This window comes from Propithecus coquereli, unplaced genomic scaffold, assembly GCF_000956105.1.
Source record: "Propithecus coquereli isolate 6110/MARCELLA unplaced genomic scaffold, Pcoq_1.0 Scaffold341, whole genome shotgun sequence".
In the NCBI taxonomy this organism is placed as follows: Eukaryota; Metazoa; Chordata; class Mammalia; order Primates; family Indriidae; genus Propithecus; species Propithecus coquereli.
This window is the reverse complement of record NW_012149075.1, coordinates 1,145,201-1,166,953: the sequence shown is the minus strand read 5'-3', so window position 1 is coordinate 1,166,953 and position 21,753 is coordinate 1,145,201. Positions and strand designations below refer to the sequence as shown.

The 21,753-nt window shown below is 55.0% G+C and overlaps 1 protein-coding gene across 3 annotated transcripts in view; it reads right to left on the bottom strand.

Moving 5' to 3' along the window:
- The window catches only part of EPHB2 (EPH receptor B2), a 180,320-nt gene extending 158,573 nt beyond the window's left edge, over nt 1-21,747 (bottom strand). Inside the window, exon 1 of one of the 3 annotated variants that reach the window (XM_012650871.1) lies at nt 21,674-21,747. In XM_012650871.1, coding sequence (XP_012506325.1) covers nt 21,674-21,734 — 61 coding nt within the window. In that variant the 5' untranslated portion in view covers nt 21,735-21,747. The remainder of the gene's footprint in view (nt 1-21,673) is intronic. The other 2 variants (XM_012650869.1, XM_012650870.1) reach the window with 2 other exon arrangements.
- Between the last annotated feature and the right edge of the window lie 6 nt (nt 21,748-21,753).

Genomic DNA, 21,753 nt, shown 5'->3' with positions numbered 1-21,753 from the left:
CGTGGGCGTCTGCGTGGGTGTCTCCAACTTTCTGGCAGGAGGGAGTGCATGGTTTTTGGCAGCTTCTCAAGGCTCTTCATGACCCAAAAGGATCTGAGACAGCAAAAGACCACTGACGCTGCCACGGCACTCTCCTGGCTGTACACATCCCCAGGCCTCAGTTTCTCCACCTGAAAACTGGGGAGCCCTGCCCCCCCCGTCTCCCACGGATATTGCGAGGGTCAGGACAGACGGCGGAGGAGAAAGGACGCCGTGAACTGGACGGAGCCGTGGGAGGGGAGGAGGACCTGTCCTGCTAAATAGGCGGCCAGACCACCGCTCCAGAGCCCCCTCGCCGAGAGGCCTGGGAGGGACACGAGCCCCCTGTCCCGTCCCAGGGCCCTGGGGCCGAGCTGTCTTCCCTGACTGAGGAGTTCCTGCTACGGGTGGCCTCTTGACTGTGGTTTTGTTTTTAGAGGCCAGAAGGCCAAGAATCCAGAGTCCTGGGTTCAACTCCCAGCTCTGTCCCCACCAAATCACACCAGCCAGATGTCACAGCATGTTACGAACACGGGCTTTAGACTGAGAAGATCGTGGGTTCAAATCCCACTTCCGCCACTAACTGGCTGTGTGGCCTTGGGCAATTCACCTCACCTCTCAGAGATTCAGTTTTCTTGTTTCTGAACCAGAAATAACAACAGTTATGCCTCACAGTGGTAGATGCAACAGGCTAATGTAGTTAGCACCTCATGAGGCTGCGGTACGTGCCGATTGCCATTTTGTGAACCTACTTTGTAAACTCAACACTTTGAAAGGAATTATTTTTTAACATTAATATTAAAATTTTATAGTATTATAATATTCTTTTGTCATTCATATCATTACTAATCACCATGTGACATTGCACAAGTCTGTCCTCTTTGGGTCTTGGTTTCCCCATCTGAAAGTAAAGGGGCTCATTCGGAAGACAGTTGAGGAGTGGGAACAGACAGAGAATCTGGAGAGTCCTGGGTTTGAAGCTTGGGAAAAATCCACTTGTGCAAAGCCTGTCATCTCTCTGAGCCTCAGTTTTCCTCATCTGTGTTATGGGTCTCATTTACCCGTATTCAACAGACATTTGTGTGTAAATGCACCAGGTCCTGGGCTGGATGCTGTTTGACAAGACACAGACAGATGCTCTTACCGCCAAGTGATGGGCCACAGTGACACCCCTCCCGGGAACGCAGGAGGAGCAACTGAGCTGATGACACAAACGTGCCTCGTAAACTGCAGAGAGCCACACAGTGTCAGCTGCTGTTAAAGGCCCCCGAAGGGCCTCCCATTGCAAATCAGAAAATAAAAGGTGGAGGGTATCCCTAAATGTTTGCTCGCTAGGCAAAAATAAGAACCTTCTAAGTGGAGGCACAAAAGACAGCTTTAAAACCTAGTAATTGTGTGTGTGTGTGTGTGTGTGTGTGTGTGTGTGTCTGTGCGCGGGCGTGGAACGAAATGAGGTCATATGGAAATGGACTATTTTTATTTCAACAAGACATTTTAAAAATACTCTTAATTATATGAAGATGGGGAAAAGAATTTCTCAAAAATTAGAGAGGACTGTCAGAGCCGCCCTCTGGCCCCCCACATGCTTCCCCACACCCCGCTGCCTCCTGCCTCCAGGCTTCTGCCCAGCACCTTCCCTGGCCCCTCACCTTTCCCAGGGCCCCGCGGCCCTTGGCTCCCACTCCTGGGAGGCAACTGGCCCACAGATCTGGGCAGAAGGAGCCAGAATTCACCGAGCCCCACCCTCTAAGCCCTTCCCGAGCGGGTTCTTGGTTCGTACGCACCCTGGGAGTTAGGCCCTCTTGCTAGTGCCACTGCACAGAGGAGGGAAGCTCATCACCCCCGGAGCTCAGGGAGGTTGTGTCCCCAGCCTGAGGTCACACAGCCTGCAAATGGTCTGCACAGCGCGGAGCTGGCTCCTTTCCCCTAGACGGAGCCATCATCGGGGGCAGCTGCGGCTCAGGCTCTAAAAGCCCTGAGACCCAAGGAGGGCAGCCCTAGGACCACGCAAATTCCCCCAGGTGTGGATGGGACAAAGACAGGGGCACAACCTGGCCAAAGGCGTTCTTGGCGCTGACTTCCATGCCTCTGCCCTCTACAAATGATGGTGCCCATTTACTGGGCACTCACTATGCCTCACAGCGGCCTGAGAAGGCATAGAACTTATCCTCCCCATTTTACTGATAGGGAAAGCAGGGCTCTGAGAGCTGAAGCAACTCGCCCACAGTCATGTCTAGTAGAGCCGGCACCAGGACGTGAACCCAGCTGTGTGGCTGCAGAGCCTGCTGGGATCAGCTGTCCTCCAGGGCAGCCCCCAGCCCCAAAGGAAAGGAACTTGTGCATGGTCCCCCAGCGAGTCCTGACAGGGGTGGACCTGGGCCCTTCCATCCCCCCAGAAGGTCCAGCGCATGCTGGAGTCACCAACGTGGCTGCCAGGAGATCAAATTGTCAATGCATTATTAATTTACATTTGAAACAAAGAGACAGATGCTTCCACATCACAAACACCAACAGAGCCTCCGGGGGTGGTGCTGGGCCAGGGAGAGAAGGAATGCAAGGCCAGTCTTCCCCCACCCGCTACTCCCGCCCACACTGTGTGAGGCAGGGCCGGCACAAAACCAGGGCCACTTGCTGACAGCTTCCCATCACCGCCCCTCAGTCCAGCCAGCACCGTCTCCCCCTGGGCTCTGCGGTGGCTCCTTCCATCCCCTGCTTTGCCCCGGTCCCCCAGTCTGTCCCCTCATGACAGTCAGAGCGGCACTTTCTGAACACAAGTCAGATCCTGTCACCTCCTCAAAACCCTCTACTCCCCCATTTCACTCAAGGTAGAAGCCACCTGGCGCCACCCTCCCCCAGCCCTCCTGCTCCAGCCACACCGGCCCCCTTGCGCATTCCCGCCGCACGGCCTGTGCCCTGACTGTCCCCACTGCCAGAAGGACACTCCCCCAGGTACCACCAAGCCTCCCTCCCGGCTTCATTCTGGGCCCTGCTCTAACGGAATCGCCTTTCCCGGCCCCTCCCCGCGGCCGGCCCTTGGACCTCTGCAGTTACCCTGCTGTGGTCTCAGCACCACCCACATCTAACCCACTAACTCAATATTTAGCATTGGTCTTGCTCACTCAAAGCGAACCTCTATGGGGCAGGACGGTCCATGCTGTCCCCTGTAACCTGTCCACAACCACAATATTGTACCTCCCATCCGCGGCCAGTGAGCAGTGGGGGAAGGGCTTGATGTCCACCAGAACTGAGCGCATGTCTGTCCCCACTGACTGGCTGTGTGGCCCCACCCAGTCACTTCCCGCCTCCTGAGGATCAGGAACCTCATCTGTTCACCCAGGAGAGAAAAATCCCAGTGGGCCCTTCCTCCCAGGGGGCTGTGCGCATGCACTGTGTGAACTCCCGAAGGCCAGACCCATGATGCCAGATTCACCTCGGATCCCACCCCCAACCCTGGGGCCTGGCCCTGTGCCAAGCCCCTGCAGACTTCAATACCAGTGTGTTCAATTAAAGGGAGATGACGGATGTCACAGCACTCTGCCAACTGTCACCCAAAAGAAAAAACAGAAGCATATCTTCCTTTCACTCATCTGAGAACCGTGCATTCATTCATTCATTCATTCATTCTTCCAAGCAATACATATTAATTGAGCACCTACTATGGGCCAGGCCTGGGGAATCTAGCAATGTAGCAAGTCAGTCGTGGCCCCTGTTCTTGTTTACTGGCTGGTGGGAGAGACAGAGGTGATCAAAGAAACACACTAATAATTTTAAAATCATGACCTTGACAAATGCTGCAAAAGGGCAGCCCATGGAGCTATCTGGGGCTCTGGGAAGACTTCCCTGAAAAAGTGGAGAATGGGTAAGAGTTATTCAGGTCAAAAGGGAACAGCATTCCAGCTACAGGGACCAGCCAGTGCAAAGGCCCTGTGGTGTGAAGAGCCAGAGTGGGGGCAGCCAGACCAAGAAAGGCCTGTGGGCCATGGGAAGTGGGGGTCTTTACCTCAACAGCAACAGGAAGTCATGCAAATGTCTTAGAGAACTGACAGGACTGGATTCGAACTCCCATCCTGGGTCAGGTTCTCCTAACACAGGTCTATGTGTCTGTATCCCAGTGTGGTTGTGGGGGTATCAGGCTCAAGTCTCTCAATTTAGACATTTCATGACAAAAGATCGTCTCCTTCCAGCCTCTCATGCCCACCACCCTCAGGACTGAGCGTTCCAAAGTTGTCTGGGTGCCGCCGACCGAGGTCCACCTGCTGGCTAAGGTCTGCCCGACAGCACAGTCGTCACAGAGAATTAAAACCTGCCCAGAAATTTAGGAACCTCAGCATGGCTCCCCCTATGATCCTGACTGGGAGGCATCACCCCGAGTGAGCAGATTATCAGGATGTGTAATTTCTGGAATAAACACAGCTGTGTTTGTTTCTCTGTGCAGCGTTCCAGACAGCACGGCAGCCGGGCCCGCCGCGTGCAGCTGGAGCCTCGCACCTTGGGACGGACGCCGTCAGGGAGCCGCCGAGAACACACCCCTCCCGAAGGCCAGCTGGCGCTGCTGTCCGGGCGGATCTGCCTGGAGGCCAGTTCAGGGCCCCCAGGAAGCGAGCAGAGAGACCCAGAAGGGACGCGAGTGTCGAGAAAGCTCCAGAGGTCTTTTCCCTTTGGGACGGGGGGTGATCACAGCCAGGACAACTGGCCTTAGCATCGTCAGCCATGGGAAGGTACCCCCTCGTGAGACAGGTCCACGTGCAGAACCCTGAGAAGGTCAGGGTGCAGCCCTGGAACTTTCCAGATGGGAAAACTGAGGTCCAGGCAAGGGGAATGCGGGGAATAGGGTAAGGCAGCGGTCCCCAACCTTTCTGGCACCAGGGACTGGTTTCATGGAAGACAATTTTTCATGGACTGGGGGTGGTGGGGGAGGCTGGGGAGTGATGGGGAGCGGCTGTAAATACAGATGGAGCTTCCCTCGCTCACCTGCCGCTCACCTCCTGCCGTGTGTGGCCTGGTTCCTAACAGGCCACGGACCGGTACCAACAGGCAACCCAGGGGTTGGGGACCACAGGCTACGGTGTCACACAGAGCAGGGCTTCCATCGCCCCGGGACTGTGTGACCATGGGCAACTCACGTGCAACCCTCAGAGGCTCAGTTCCCTCATTTGCAAAGGGGGGACGGTCACACCTACTCCACGGGACTGTTTTGAGGATTAAGCAGGATCTTGCACATAGGGTTTGTGCAGTGCCAGGCACAGTGTAAGAAGCCCATCAGTGATGGGTATTCCTCACTCATTCATTCACTCATTCATTCATTCAGTAGTTGTTTACTGAGTACCTGCTACGTCCCAGGTACCATGCAGGGCACCTGTAAACCAAAGAGATGCAAACCCCTGTCTCTGTGAAGCTTACCCTCTTATATGGAGAAAAATGATGATGAAATAATGTTGTATTTTTGTTGTTGTCATTACCCCCATTTCACAGCAGGGTAAACTGAGGTTTAGAGTGGTTAAGAAACTTTTTAAGTGCCCATTATTTATTTTTATTCCACCTCATTCTCAAAAGGGCTACAGGCAGATGTCAAATAATATATCTAAGTCTTCACAGCTAGAAAAGGGAGCCACTGATTTTAAAGCTCTTATCTCCCTTGGAAAGAGTTTTAGTGGCTACGGACCTAGATCCAAGTTCCAGCCCTGCCACTGGCTTTGTGTGACCTCAGGCAAGTAGCTGCCCCTTTCTGGGACTCAGTTTCCCCGCATGCCCAGCTTTGGCATTTCACATTCTGGGATGGTTCTCAGGGTGCTGCTTGGGTTGTCCAGGCTCTCTGGAAGAGCTGGGCCCCACCAGGTGCCTGTCGCCTTTCCCTGGCACCAAGGAGTGAAGTCGGCAGGGTGGGACAGGACCCGGAGGAGCTCCCTGGGAGCTGGGGGCTTCAGCAAGGGGAGAAAGGTAGCAGGCAGCTGCCCTGCCCTGACTTGTTCACTCTGCCATGGTCCCTACCATCCTGGCACCCGCTCCAAGGATGTGGGCTACATCCTGGCCTCTCCCACTGCTGGAGCAGCTGGCTAGGCAGGAGTAGCCTGCACCCAGAGTCTGGCATAATAGAGACCAGGCCCACGCAGCCCCTCCTGGCCTCCAGCCTGCCTCTCCCTGCCCTGGATCCTCCTCCCACGCCAGCTTCTGCGGCGTCTTCCTGAACCCTCGCCTACTTTTCATTTCTTCCGATGGCTCCCCATTTCCTCTAGCATCAGCTGTAGCCTATCACTCAAGCCTCTCCACTGGCTCAAACCTCCGCCGTCAGCCTCCTCTGCCATTTCCCCCTTTCACACATTTCACTCGCTGTGGCTTCTGCAAACCTGCCCCTTTCCGGCCTTAGGCTTTGCTTAGGCTGCTCCCTCGCTAAGAAAGCCATTTATTCCTTCGCTGTATGTCGCAATCCTACCGGGCAAATACACCTCCCGACAGCACAGGCTGGGAGACTTTCCCCTCCACACTCGACACATCTCGTCTCATACACAAGCATGTATTAAAAAGTGTGACCTTGGGGCCGGGCACGGTGGCTCACGCCTGTAATCCTAGCACTCTGGGAGGCCGAGGCAGGTGGATCGCTCAAGGTCAGGAGTTCAAGACCAGCCTGAGCAAGAGTGAGACCCCGTCTCTGTTAAAATTAGAAAGAAATTAATCAGACAACTAAAAATATATAGAAAAAATTAGCCGGGCATGGTGGCACATGTCTGTAGTCCCAGCTACTCGGGAGGCTGAGGCAGGAGGATCGCTTGAGCCCAGGAGTTTGAGGTTGCTGTGAGCTAGGCTGACGCCACGGCACTCTAGCCCGGGCAAAAGAGTGAGACTCTGTCTCAAAAAAGAGAAACAAAAAACAAAAAGTGTGACCTTGGGTACACCACAAACATCTCTGAACCTGCTTTTTATCTGCAAAATGAGTGTTAATAACTACGGTGCGGGGCCGTTGAGAGGAATAAATGAGAGCATGTCAGAAAAGCACCCAGGATGGCGCCTGCACTCAGTGGAGGCTGTGATGATGATGCTGGAAGAGGAAAGGAAGAAGAAAGACAAAGAAAAGAAGGGAAAGAAGAGGTGGAGGAGGAGGAAAAGGAAAAAGAGATGGAGGAGGAGGAAGAGGAAGAAGAGGAAGGAGGCCTTGCCTATCATCTCTACTGGAAAATAATTCTTTGCCATCAGAATGTCGATTCTCTTTAATTTCTGTCCATGTCCCCTGGCATCCTAGAGGCTTTCAAAAATCATTGTTGATGGACGGACGAATGAAGGAGAGGCTGGGATTGTGGGAAGGAGGGAAGGAAGGAGGTACGGAAGGATGAACAGAAGCAGACGAGTCTGGAGGAGACCGAGTGTGCCGTACCGGAAGCCCAGCAGCAGAGCATCCCTCTGGCAGGGGAGGCTTCTGGGACCAGATGCCAAATCTGTTCCCTGCTGTTGCATCTCCCCCGGCTCTAAGCTCCTGTGCTCCTGGCCAGCATCAGTCTGCTCTCAAGGTGGAGTGAGTGGAAGCTCGGGACAGCTGACACCCAGGGGAGTTCCAGCTCTTCCCCCACCTGTCACCAGGCTCTGAGAGCACCAACCCCTGACAGCAGGAACAAATCTCCAAAAGCGTGAGCCAAGTCAATGGGAAAATAGGATTTACTTTGCCGAAATTCACTGTGGGGGCCAACTTCTCCGGAACTTCCCAGTGCAGAAACTTTGGCAAATCCGCAGCCAGTGGCTCAGAAGGTTTGTCCAAACCTGGGGAGTATGCTGCTTGCTGGCTCTTTCCAGGGCCAGAAACTGGAGAATAAGGAAATATCACAGTCTGGATCCCACAGGGAAACTGAGGGGGAGAACTGCATTCTGGTGTTTGTTCATTCATCCATTGATTTATCCACCCAACTATCTAAAACACGCAACCATCCTGCCATTATCCTTCCATCCACCCATCCATCCATCCATGCAATCTCCACGATATCACCCTTCTGTCTATCTATCCATCTATCTATCCAGCCAGCCAGCCAACCATGCAGCCATCCTGCTATTTGATCCATGCAATCTCCATGAAACTATCTTTCTTTCTATCTATCTATCATCCATCCAAGCATCAACCTGCCCATCATTCATCTCACCATCCAATCCATGCACTCATCCGGCACTCATCCAACCATCAATCACTCAACCACCCATCTAACTGCTCATCCAACTGTCCAAGTGTACACTATCCAACCAGTATGGCTGAGAATCTCCCGGTATGGTTGGGAGGGTATCAGACATATTGACCCAGTACGCAGTATGGTCTACCCTGGGCAGTATAAAAGAGGCACATGCAAGGTACCACCAAGGACATAGAGGCCACCAAGGACAGAAGGGGGAGGAGTCAGTGAGAGAGGTCGGGGTGGCCTTCACAGGAGGAGATGCTCAAGTCTGATCTTAATAAGCAGCGAGAACTGACACAGGCAAGGGGGAGGGGCAGGTGCACCACGAAACAGCACGGTGGATTCTAGGAGCCCAAAGCCTTGAGTCCTCATAACTACTTGGTTAGTTGTGAGTCCCCAGTTTTTCCAAGTCTACCACATTCTATAATTTCTCTTGATTCCTAGAAAGAAAGGGCCACGTCCCACTGCAACTGGGTGAGAAGTTGCCGTCTACTGCCCCAGGCTGTGCTCTGGTGGCTACAACAGGGATAAACCTGGCGGACAGAAAGTGGGCGCCCTATAATTGTGTGGAACGGGCTTTGCTGCCAAGCAGACCCCGGTATAAACCCCAACCTCACATTTTTCTGCACATTATTTAACCTCTGAGCCTTCCCTCTTCTGAAAATAAAGAAGACGCTAATAGCTGTATGCAGGCCACCATGAGGACTGAACGAGATAGTACAGGTGGAGTACGTGGCGAGCTACAGGTAACACTAGTCATTCTTGCCAGTCACTGCCAACACTCAAGTCCTACTGTGTGCCGGGCAAAGTGCTCTAAAACAGTGGTTAAGAAAGTAGGCCCTAGACACACGAGAGTCAAGTCTCAGTTCTTTGTCCATGTCTGCAACTTATGTACAAATGGTTTAGAAAAAAACACACATACACACAGACACACACACACACACACACACAAGGGGGAGAAGGAGAGAGGGACAGAGCACACACACAAGTGAGCAAATGTAAAAATTTTCACAATTGTTGAATCTAGGTGAAGGCTACATGGGTGTTTATTTTACTATACTTTCAACTTTTCTCTGTGTTTAAAATATTAAAAAGAAGAAAAGAAATCAGTTCTTAGGTGGGCACAGTGGCACTTGTCTCTAGTCTCAGCTACTGGGGAGGCTGATGTGGGAGGATCACTTGAGGCCAGAAGTTTGAGGCTGCAGTGTACTATGGTTGTGCCTGTGAATAGCTACTGCACTCTACACTGGGCAATATAGCAAGACCCCATCAAGAAAGAAAAGAAGGAAAGAAGGAAAAGAAAGAGAGGGAAGGGAAGGAAGAAAGAAGGAAAGATGGAAAGAAGGAAAGAAAGAAAAGAAAGGAAGGAAGGAAGGAAAGATGGAAAGAAGGAAAGAAAGAAAAGGAAGGAAGGAAGGATAGAAGGAAGAAAGAAGCTCTTTTTCAATGTATCTTGGGGCCAGACAGCCTAAGATTGGTTCTAGCTCCACTATTACAGGCCTAATGACCATGGGTAAATTATTTTCCTTCTCTAAGCCTTAATTTTTTAATCTCTCGGATGTGGGTAACAATGACACCTAGACCCAGTGTGTGGTCTTTAGCAAGTCCTCAAAAAGTGCTAGTTGCTGTTATTATTATTACTAATATTACTCTTCTCACTGAGTAGCTGAGACACTGGGGCTAGGGAGAGGTTTGGTAAAACACCTGCTTTTTTCATACATGAGCTCTTTTAATTCCCCAAACACCACCACGGGGTAGGTGATATTATCCTCGTTTCATAGATGAGAAGCTAAGGCTAAAGAGGGAGAGATGACGTACCCCAGCTGACACAGCCGGCGAGTGGAAAAGCCAGGATTTGAACACAGTTCTGCCTGTCCCCAAATCCGGGATCTTTCCCCCAGCATCTCCTGGGGGATCACCCTTTCAACTCCAGAAGGGGCTGGGCAGAAGGGAGTCCTGAGTGTTGCTGGCATGGCTGTGCTTCCGGGCCAGCTAGGGGCACCCAGTGTCGGGGGCCCCTTGGCAGCTCAGGAGCTCTTTTCGACGGTTCTCCCCGAGAGCCACGGGAGCTGTCATCTGAGGCCGCGGGGAGTGACAGCTGACGCTGACGGGGACAGGCAAAAGAGGATGTACTGGCCAGGGCCGTGACTCGAACAGACTCCCTGGGCCACGGCCTTTCGTGGGTTCCAAAAAAACCCTGCGGGCTCTGGCTGAGGCTGTTCCCAGGCTCTGCCTCCCCGTGAGAGGCGGAGAAGCCCCATTCAGGCAGGACGCATCCCACTGTGCGCTAAGCCGCTTTCTCCCCACTTACACGTTTCAGATGCTTTTTGTCCTTCCGGCTTCCCATGGACTCAGGCCAAGCGACAAGTTGGTGCTGTGGACATATGTCGTCGCCATAATGGGAATGTTGACCCCACGGTCTCTCCCTGCTGGGGCCAGGCAGCTTGCACCCCGCCCCAGTGCTTGGCACGCCCCATTCTCAGTCACACAGGCCTCCCTCCTGCCCCCCCAAATACATCACGCACACCCGCACCCCCCATCCCGGTCTTTGCAGATGTTGCTCCCACTGCCTGGAATCCGGCCGCACTGCCCTTCACCTGGCTGCCCCTTAAGAATCATCTTAGAAGTCGCCTCTCCCAGAAAGCCTCTTCTTACCGCGTTTTACAGTTCAAGAAATTGAGGCTCAAAGAGGTAAGTTAAAAGGGCCAAGGTCATGTTGTTTGTAAGTGTCAGAGCCAGAGGTCCGGCCTGGCACGGTTCTATTCTTAGACCACGTGCTTTTCATTTATTCCACCAACTCCGCCCTGACAAAGGGACCGAGGGAAGACGTGCTCTCCGCCTCCAACCACGGCAGATGCCCGCAAGATGGGTCTTATGTTCCTGGATTGTTCTGGAGGGTGGGAAACAGGGACCTTGCAGGGAAGTTACAGGAAAAGAGACTCCTCAATTCAAGGTGAGGAGGCACGTTCTGTCACCCCCACTGCTACCAGCTGTGTGACCTTGCGTACCGGAGCCCTCTGAACCCCAACTCCCCCATCCGTACAATGGCGGTAACGACACGCTTGCTGTTTCTTTACCCAAAACACCCACGTTAGAGCTTGTAAACCACCAGCCAGTGAGCCAAGTCCAGCTGGCGAACATGGTTTGGTTTGGCCAGGACTGTATTTTAGAAGAAAATGAGTGAACATTCAAAAACCAGTTTTCCCATAAGCATCAGAACTTTGCAAATCAGATCTGGCGAAACTGGACACGGATTCCTGCATGACAGCATGGTCAGGAGGGCAGCACCTGTCTTGCTCAGGCTGATGTGTGCTCTTTCTGGATGCCACTGTGCGTCCCACACCCTGCTCCCCCCACGCATTCACAGTCGGGCCAGCTTGCGAGGCTGGGGCCTGCGACCAGGACTCTCAGTGGGCTTGATCTCCTGCTTGGTCAGCAAACAGAAGCCCCATTTCTCACTCAGTGGTTTGACACATGAAATGAGACCACGCATTGCTCAGCGACCCTTCCACATGTCTTTGGAGTTGACACTCGGAGCTCAGAGGCCCCACCTCCCCACTTCACTGTTGGTGCAAATCTGCACGTGCTCTGGGGCCAATCCATGGTCCAAAATAAGTGAGATTGACGGCAACTGGCCAACACGCTTAGAACTCTTCTTTTTCTCCAATGCTTCCCTACTCCTGCAGTGGCCAAGGCAAGAGCAACTGCCACAGTCACCCCTCTACAGGTTCTTTTACAGTTGAGTAAAGAACACAGGTGCTCCCTGGCGCAGCCTTCAGAAGTGACTGAAAGTATCATCCCCAATTTACTGATGAGAACATTGAGGCCCAGAGCAGTGAACTGACCCGCCCCAGGCCACAGGGGCACCTTGGACACTTGTTTTGAGTTCAATCCCACCAGGCCAAGGCTTCCTTCTCTGACCTCAAGCCTCACGCTGGGCCTTGAATATCTATAACTACGGGCTGCCGCTTCTCATTAATGTGTAGGTTCCTTTACTGCACAAGCATCTACTTAGTCCTGAGCCAGGCCTTACACCGTGCGTGGTACGTGGAGAGTCCCTGGCCTCTCGGGGAGGCAGACGACACTGGAAGACAACGCAGGGAGGGAAGGGCTGGGGCTGGGTGGGGAGGAACAGAGGCGGGGGATGAGGTTTCTGGCTGCTGCCCCCACCCTCGCATTGGACTGTAAACTCCCTGGGGGTGGGGGGGCTGTCTCCAAACATGGCTGCCAGCAATTCCTCCCCTTGCTAAACACAAAGCCACTCCTCCCACAAAGGGGAGTCTAGATCTAAGTTCGGACCTCGGGTTGACCCAGAGCACACAGAGAAGTGGGAGTGACGGCGGGGGTGGCGCAGTGAGTCTGAGCGTCGCCTGATTCAGTGGATCAGGACGTGCTGGGGGGAACCTGCACAACTCACAGTCAAATTTTCTATGTTAAATGGAAAAAGAGGCCAGGCACAGTGGCGCGTGCTGTAGTCCCAGCACTCTAGGAAGCAAGGCGGGAGGATCGCTTGAGCCCAGGAGTTTGAGGTTGCTGTGAGCTAGGCTGACGCCACGGCACTCTAGCCTGGGCAACACAGTGAGACTCTGTCTCAAAAATAAATAAATAAATAAAAAAGAAATGGGCTTCTCTGGAACGATGGAGCAGGAAACCAAGCCCAGGATATTCTCCCTTTCCTTGAAGCTGATGAGGAAGGATGGGATGAATCTGAGCTGGCTCTGTGACTTGCTCTGACCAACAGAAAGCTGCAGGGATGACATTTTGTGACATTAGAGCCTAGCCCTCAAGAAGTCTTGTGGTTTCTGCTTCACCCTCTTGGGAGCCAGCGCCATGAAAGCAGCTCGGTCTAGACGAATAAAGGATGAGAGACGGTGAGGAGGGAGCAGGGACCCAGCCTTCCCGCCATCCCTACCAGGGCCTCAGAGATGCATGTGAGGCCATGATGGAAACTTCAACCCAGCCTAGCTGAGCACCGCCTCATGAGTGACGCTGACACCAGATGGAACAGAATAAACTCCCGGCTGAGCCCAGCCGATCCACTGAATCGGGAGAACTAAAAAGTCATTGTTGTTTTAAGTAGATTAAGTTGTGGGGTGGCTTATTACACAGCAACAGGTAAGAGGTTCACTTCCTAGGGGCAGAGCCCTGTACTTTTTGTCACTCTCCCTCCCCTGCCTGGGGCCTAGCACTGCAGACTGTGTCCTGGAGCTGGAAGGGGTCTCCAAAACCACTGAGCCCCACCCCCTCATTTTACGAAGAGGCAGCTAAGGCCCAGGGAGGAGGAGCAACTGACTCCAGCTCACACGGAGAGTCGGAGAGTCGGGGGCAGATCTAGGAGGAAAACTCAAATCCTGCGGGGGCCAGATGAGGAACACAAATGTGTTGGCCGCAAGTTGGTGGTGAGTTGTCCCTTGTGCCTGCTATTCGGCTCCAGCCAACTGTGGCCACGTGGGAGTGTGGGCCCAGCGAAACCAGATTGTCTGACTTTTCAGAGAAGCCAGAAATAGGCTTTTTTCTTTAAAATTTCTTCATTTTCAAATGTTGGCTAAGAAGTCAAATTGGACTGATGATCTCTGGGCTGTTGAGACTGGCTTTGGGCTCGGAGCTTGGTCCGGTACTGGCTTTGGGCAAGTCACGTTACCCCCCAGGCCTCAGTTTCCTCACCTCTAAAGTGGGCACCACTGGCTCCTGCCCACTTACAGGATTTCTGTGAAAACCCAATGAGTTAATGTGTTTGGAATAACAAGCTGCAAACGGCCCTGCGACTGTTCCATAGTGTCAGTTCTCTGCGGAGGCGCCCCTTACAATGTAATGAGTTAACACCCGATTTGTCTACGTTAGAACAACATTATTCTGACCATTATGACAGAGATTGCATTTTTATGGCAGGTTTGTGAGTTCCAGAACCCTCCTGCTTGCATTATCTCAGGATGTTGATGGAGTTAGAGGCTGGACGGTTGCCTCGGAGACCCTTGCCAGAGCCAAGCCTTCCCTCTGAGCAGGCGGGCACGTTCCAGAAGTGGCAGAGAGCGTGAGCTCTGGAGTCACCCAGGCCTGGGTTCAAATCCCTGCCTTACCACTCCCTAGGTACCCTTGGACCAGTCACTCTCAGAGCTTCATTTCCTTGTCTGCAAAATGGGCGTAATAATGCAACCACCTGTGGGGCTGTTGGGGCAATCGCACGAGGCAACACTCACAACGCCCCTGGCATGGTGCCTGCCACAGGCACCGAGGGCTATCGCCACCATCATGGCAAGGAAGCTGGTGCCTGGCAGGCACGGTGTCAAGAGGGAGGGCATGGCCACGGAGGATCCCCCCACTTTTCTGGATTAGGGGGGCCAAACTGGGGTGGGGATTGGGCCTCTGAGGGACACCTGGATGGAGCCCAGAGAGGCAGGCTGGAGGGGCCTCTTAACCACCCCGCAAGAGTTGGCCAGACCCTTGCCCTGTAAGGCTGGGGACAGAAGGAGCAGGGAGAACTAGCAACAGAGAACCTAGTACAAAGGCACCCGCGTTCCCCGACTCTGAATCCGGTTCCCACTGGTATTGGCAATGACAGCCCACAGTTAACATTTTCTGTGTGCTCATCACACCGGAGGCACGCACGCGACTTAGCCTTCCTCAGATTAGCACATCCGTTCCTCACAACCGTTCTAAGAGCTAGGAACTATTGTTATCCCCATTGTAGAGGTGAGGGAACCAAGGCTCAGAGAGGGTAAGTAATAAGCCAGAGGACACACAGTAAGGGACAGTCTGACTCCACACACCCTTCGTATAACCCCTAGGCTCTGCTGTTCATGGAACAGGAGAGACAGTGGGGAGGGCTGAGCTGAAGGGCTGTGGGATCTCAGAGAAAGGAGCGAGGACGTCCGGCCGGAGGTGAGGGCGTTGCTGACGTTTCATAGTTACCACAGCTAACGAATACCGCGCACAGCTGAATATCGGGGTTTTCTGCTGGTCACTGTCCTCCCCATGAGCCTCTGAGAGGCAGTATCTCCACTTCACAGATGCGGAAACTGAGGCTCAGAGAATGTATCACTTGGTCAAGCCACAGAGCAGGCAAAGTCTCACCCTCAGAGGACACTCCCACTCCCAGGGGGCTGCACGCGACAGCAGATGGCTCCAGGAAGCTCACCTAGTGAGGGTGGCCTAGGTAAGCCCCCAGGTGACACAGGGCCGCTGGGGAGACAGGCATCCCCTCCCCCACCCTCCGGAAGGCAGCTGCTTTAAAAGGCCCTAAAACGCTTTCAAGGCAGCCTTATCAGACGGACTGCGCTGATCCCAATCAGGGAGCTTCCAGGTGCTGCCACAATCAACGGCCAGCGCCCCACCCTGGGAGCTGTGCAAACATTCTCTCCTCCCTGCCTTCCCTGCTAACCCTCTTTTTATGCTCCAGCGGCAGGCAGCCGGGCCAGTGGGCGCTAACTCTGATTGATTTCACTTCATTTCAGTCTCTTCCAGTTTCCTGCTGAGGTTTCTCTTCCTCTTTCCCAGGAGTCCTGTGTTTTATCGTAGGCCACTGGGGGGCAAATTTGCCTGCCCGATGGAAAGAGTGTGTTAAAAACACAGATTCCTGGCCAGGTGCAGTGGCTTACACCTGTAATCCTAGCACTCTGGGAGGCCGAGGCGCGAAGAGGATCGCTTGAGCTTAGGAGTTCGAGACCAGCCTGAGCAAGAGCGAGACCCCCGTCTCTACTAAAAACAGAAAAATTAGCCGGGCACGCCCATAGTCCCAGCTTCTTGGGAGGCTGAGGCAGGAGGATCGCTTGAGCCCAGGTGTTTGAGGTTGTAGTGAGCTGTGATGATGCCACTGCACTCTAGCCCAGGGTGACAGAGCAAAAAACAAAAGGCAGGCAGGCAGGTCCCAAGCCGGGGCCTTGGTCAGAGGTGCAGCCAGGTCCACCTGTGCCAGCAAGTCCGCCCTGGTCTGCACCTGCTCAGCCCTCGGTCAGAGCACAGGTCCCCTGCCTTGCTCAGCCCAGGCCTCCTGTCACAGCCAGCTCCATTTGCGCCTTCTTGTTAGGGTCCTTTCTGTATGAAGAGAGTCTCCGGCCTAAACTCATAGGTGAGCTCTGGGCAGGCACAGTTGACCAGCCGCTACCCTGGGCTGAGTGCCCGGCAGAGTTGCCCGGAGAACCCGTCCCTGCCTTGTCACTGATGCAGAACTTTGAGGAAGGAGGGCCAAAGGCACCAGGAATGACAACCCCATGGGAGGGACAGGGGCCACAGCAGGGCTGGGGGTGGGAGGAAGTGTGGAGGTAAGCCCAGTACTCCAGAGATGGGGGAAGTAAGCCCTACTGTGTGCCCGGTGTAGACTGGTATTTTCACAACCATTGTGAGAATCTTCTCGCAGAGCTACAGCTCCCTCCCCAGGAAATCCACATGAACATCCAATGTTCCATTACAATTTCAGGGTGATCACAGAGCCCCAGGACATAGGAGGCCCAGCTGAGAGCCCCCTTGGGCTAAGAACCTGAGTATTCTCCCCTGCCAGGGTCCAGCAGGAGGCAGAGAGGGAGTCCGATGTCCCCCACGCTTGTGCGGTTGCCGTCCGGGGCTGAGGGAAGTTGGAGCACGTGGAGTGGGTTAAGGAGATACTGATGGCTGATCTGTTGCCTGGACAATCCGAATGCCAAAAAGGGGGTCAAATGAGGATACCGCCATCACTGACCACGGGCACTCCCGGGGAGGGACCTCAGAGGGGTTGAGACCAACATTTAACGTACACGGGCATGTGCCTGAGTGCTGCACACTTTTCACGGCGTTCACGGAACCCCAGGGAAACTGAAGTCCAGGGAGTCTGAGCTCCTTGCCCCAGAGCACACAGTGTGTGCTGGGATTAGAACCGACGTCTGTTTGTCCCCAAAGACTGTGCCTTTTCTCCACCCTGCTCTGTCTATGAAATCAGGGGGCCCTGCTCCCCACCGCAGCCAGAACCCCCTCTCCCTCTCAGCACCTGACACGGACCCGGTGCCTGGTGACTTTTAAAATATATAGACGGTTGGAGGGATGAAGGAATGAATGAAGGAAGTCAACTTGCTTTTGAATTCTACAGCATTTGAGTTTGAAATGTAAGCCCTGATTTCCAGGCTGAGACAGACACATGAAACAGCCTCCTTTAAAAATGAGAAGCAAAAGAAACAAACATAAAAGGAAAAGCAATTCCAAATTAATCCCACTGAAGGTCGCGGGGTGTTAGATAGGTAACTGCTGAGAGGTGGGCCCAGTGGAGCTGGGATGGGGGTGGGAGAGACAAGCGGGGGGAGGGAGGGAGGCCCCTCCAGCCCCCATCGGAAGGGACTTGTCTAGCCAGCTCAGCCCATGTGAACTCTTTGCTCCGGCTGGACTGGTCTATTTATTACTCCAGACACTTCCTTGCCTCTCTGCTCAGGCCATCCCCTTGGTGTCTCCCTCTGGGAAGATTTCCTTGATTTCCCCAGCCAGGTGGAGTTTCCTGAGTCTCTGTGCCATCCTCCTGATGCTTATCACATGAAACAATATAATACGTTCACCTATTTGTTTACTCAACATTAAATTCGACCCGTGTTCCTCAGCCGACGGTGTCATTCAGTTGCTGAGCGCCCACGTGGCTGGGAACAGTGTGGGGCACTGGGGACGTGGCAGCAAACGTGGCAGAGGCAGTCCTGGGGTTTACAGGCTCATGGGCAAGGCAGGCACCAAACAAGTCCCTGACACTGTTTCAGGCAGCAACGGGTGTCACGAAGCAAAACGAAGCAGGTGGGATGGAAAGTAGCAGAACCCGGTCTGCTCAGACGGGGTAATCAGGGAAGGCCTCCAGTGAGGTAGAACTTGAACAGAGCTCTTTAGACCACAACCGTGGACATAAAAATGAGCCAGATGGGTCTCTGCCCTCAGGGAGTCCACAGTCTAGCAAGGAACAGACAAGCTGGCCTTGTCCTCACTGCGCAGGACCAGACCTGGCTCATCTGAACATCACACACACTGGCAGTTAGCAATGTTTCCAAACAGAAATCTGGCCAGGTCCCTCGATGGCTCCAGAACCTTCCATGGCTCCCCACTGCCCTCAGCATCAAATCCAAACTCCCCAGCCTGCCATTCTAGCCCTTCAGGACCTGCCCTGCCCCCCGTTCTCAGCGTCACCCCCCATCCCGCCTCAGACACACAGAGTAAGCGCCTGATCGTGCTGCTTCCACGTCTTTATAGACGCCATTTCCTCTTCCAGGCAAAATTTCCCTCGTCCTCTAAGTCCCAAAGTCAACCTCCTTAACTCCTGGGAAGAGCCCAGTCGTTAGCATGACAGGTGGCTAAGGAAGTTTCATTGCAGGGAGAATAGACAGTGAGAAATGAGGCAAAACATGAAGCCATAAAAGATGAAATAACCCTCTTCGTCCTAAACCGCCCCTGCTGCTCCGAGTGGGTCACGACTTCCTCCCGGAAGCACTCCGGGTGCACGTACGGCATTCTGTCTTGCCAACTGTTTTCCCTGTCAGCTTGTCCCGTGTGTCCCTACCGGCTCCAGGGTTCAGCACCACATCAGCCAGAGAGGAAACTCCATAAATATTTGGAGAGCAAATGAACAAATGTAAGGAGACTGATTTTCTCTAGACCCCAACCTTTGGATTCCATCGAGGGGTGGGTCAGCCACTGGCCTCTTCTGCTGGACGTGTCCCCAGGACTCTTCTGTCCCTCTCTAAGCCCTTGCTCTGGATGCTCCACACAAGGAAAGTATGTTTCCTTTGGAGGGGTCTCATGGTTTTGGGGAGACGTTATGCTTACCATCCCAATCCAGGCACACCCTTCCCCGGGTGCACACCCCACATCCCTGCTCTCCGCCATTTCACAGGCTGGAGCTGGGGATTTCCTAGGGCCTTACCGGCCAGGACAGCCCCTGTACAGGCTGAGATGATGAGGTGGAGGGAAGGGAGTGGTGGCCTCGGGGCTGCCCTCCCACTACCCGCCCCCTGCCCCCCCCACCAGTCCTGTTTCCACAGACGGTGCCGCTCCCAGGACAACCCTGCGGTCTCTGGGGACGTGCGGCAGGCAGCATGGCCGTCTTCACCTTCCACCCCCAAAGGCCACACGGAGTCCTAAAGCATGGACTGCCCTCTTCTGCTATCTGGCTGGATCCTCACAAACACCCCATGAGACAGGCAGGACAGGCTTCACGATCGCCCTTATTTGACAGATGAAGAAAATGAGGTTGAAAGAGGGTAAGTACGGTGTAGACGATGGCATTCCGAAAGATTAGCCAGACCGCTTTACACCCAGGGAAACTGAGGCCCCTGTAGGGAAGAGAGCTGGCACAGGGTCCCTCAGTAATTTAGAAGCAGGCCCTCGGCCTCCCCCTCATCCGCTCTCCCCATCCATTAGGCCGGACATTATCAACCCCGAATGGACTAAATTCCTTAGTGCCCGGGGAGCAAAGGGAGAGGCTGAAGCAAGGTCTGGGGTGCCCACTGCGGCCATCCTCCCGCCCGGCTGTGGCTTCCCTTTCCCACCCCACCCCCAAGCAGCGATCCCCTCCTGTGACGTCAGCCGTCGGCCAGCCCTGTGTCCGGGGCCAGGGTCCAGTCTGGCCACGACCCACCAGATTCCAACCGCCCCCTGCCAGGGCCACGGCTGGACAGACATGGCCCTTCCATCTACCCCGAGGTAATTAAAAACACACCCAGGCCTCTTCCAACGAGAGAGGGGCCAATTTTCTTTCCCTCCAGCACCGCTGACTGCAACCTAAATAGCAATATTTATGCCAAGCTCCCCATAATACTGTAAACATCCCAACGTATAGTGGGCCAATGCATGAGTCATTTCCCCAAAGCCGGAGCTAATAAGTGGTACCTCAGCCATATTCCAGGGAGCTCCCGCCAGCAGCCGGGGCCAGGGCTGCCCTCCACACCCAGGGCCCAGGGCACCTCAGTGCCCTGGTGGCCCCACTCCGGGAAACCACAGGCAGCCGCCAAATCCTCTAGGAGCCGGAGGACAGCTGCCTCGGTGCCAGAAACTGTGGCTGCCATCCAGGGACACCCCCCACCCTCTGCCTGCGGTAACCAAAGCGCTCATTACTGAGAGAGAAACTGAAGTTACAGCACAGGGTCCCCCACCACGCCATTCCCAGAGGCTGCAGCCCCCATGCCCGGTCTGATCAGTTTTGTTTAAGCTGGAAGAGGGGAAAGGGCTCCCCACCACCCCAAAGTGGCCTGAGAAGAGGGCATATGTGCTTCACCCCTCAGCCCATGGTCGCAGAACCCTGGAAGGGGTCACCTTGTTTGGGGACAAGAAAACCCAGCAAAGTGGGTCCCAGTTCCCTAGACCCAGGTTCTATTTTTATCACCCCGTGGCCATGAGTAGGACGCTGGACTTTTCTGAGCCTCAGTTTCCCTATCTGTTAAAAGGGAGTAAGAATCGCACCCACCTGGCTTCCCCAGGAGGCTTATTTTGAGGGATCCAACAAAATTGTGAGCAGGAAAGCACTTTGTAAAGCTTGAAGTACCTTGTCAACTATGCAGCACGTTGTAAACCACAGAGAACTGTGTATAGTGCAAAGTACTTCATAAACTGTAAAGCGGTCTGAACACTGTAAAGTGCAGTACACATGAGAACCATTATTCGTATTCATTTCTTGCCCTGCAAACTCGGCCATTCGTGGTGGACACACCCAGACCCCACTAACTTTCCCTCCAGAGCAAGCTAGCTCCCGAGACCTGGCAGCCACCCCTGCCCTCCTGGGGGTCGGGTGGTACCAACACACGAGGCCATGGGGAGAGGGCCCAGCGACCAGGGCCAAGGCCAACACATGGCAAGAGCATCTGGTCCGGCCCTGGCAGCAGCTGGAGAGTTCCCGGGGCTCCAGCCGCCACGCTGAGCTCCGCGGCCGCGGGGCGGTGGCCGGCGGGGGTGCCCGGAGACCCCGCGCGGCGGAGAGATGCCCACGGACCCATCCCCCCCAGTCCTCCCGGGGAGGGGACCCCATTGTACGCCGCGGGCGATGGGCAAGCACAGACGCGGAGGCCGGCGCACTCACTCCCACTCTGCCCGTTCCCGCTCTCCGGGGCGCCGGGCCCCATCCCGGGGGCGCGGGCTGGAAGCCCCCACCCCGGCCAGCCGCGGTGCCTCCCTCCCTCCGCTCCCTGCCAAACTTTCCAGCCCCGACTGCGCACGGGCCCCCCCGGCCCGCGCCCCTCCACCCGGTGCCGAGCAAGGCCAGGCCGGCGCTAGGGGGCTGCCCCGGCCGGGGGCGGCGAGCGCGCGTGGGCAGCCCCCAGCCCTGGGCGGCGCTCGCCGGGCTGGCTACAAAGCCTCGGCAAGATGGTCCCTTCGCCTCCTCCTGGCACAGTCAATCAGCGCCCGCCGCTCCCCGGGCGCCCGCGGGGCCCGCTCCTCCCGGCGCGGCCGGACACACCTCCCTGCGGCCACCTGCGCCCGGCGCGAGCCCCCGGGCAAACTTTGCGGGCCGCGGGGCGGAGGTGGGCGCCGGCGGCAGCCCGTGCCCGGCCGCTCCCCGCCCCCATCGCCCGCCCGCCGCTCACCTTCCACGGCGGCGAGCAGCGGCAGCAGCAGCAGCGCGGCCCCCAGCCTCCGCAGGGCCATGGCTGCGCTTCCCCGGGCC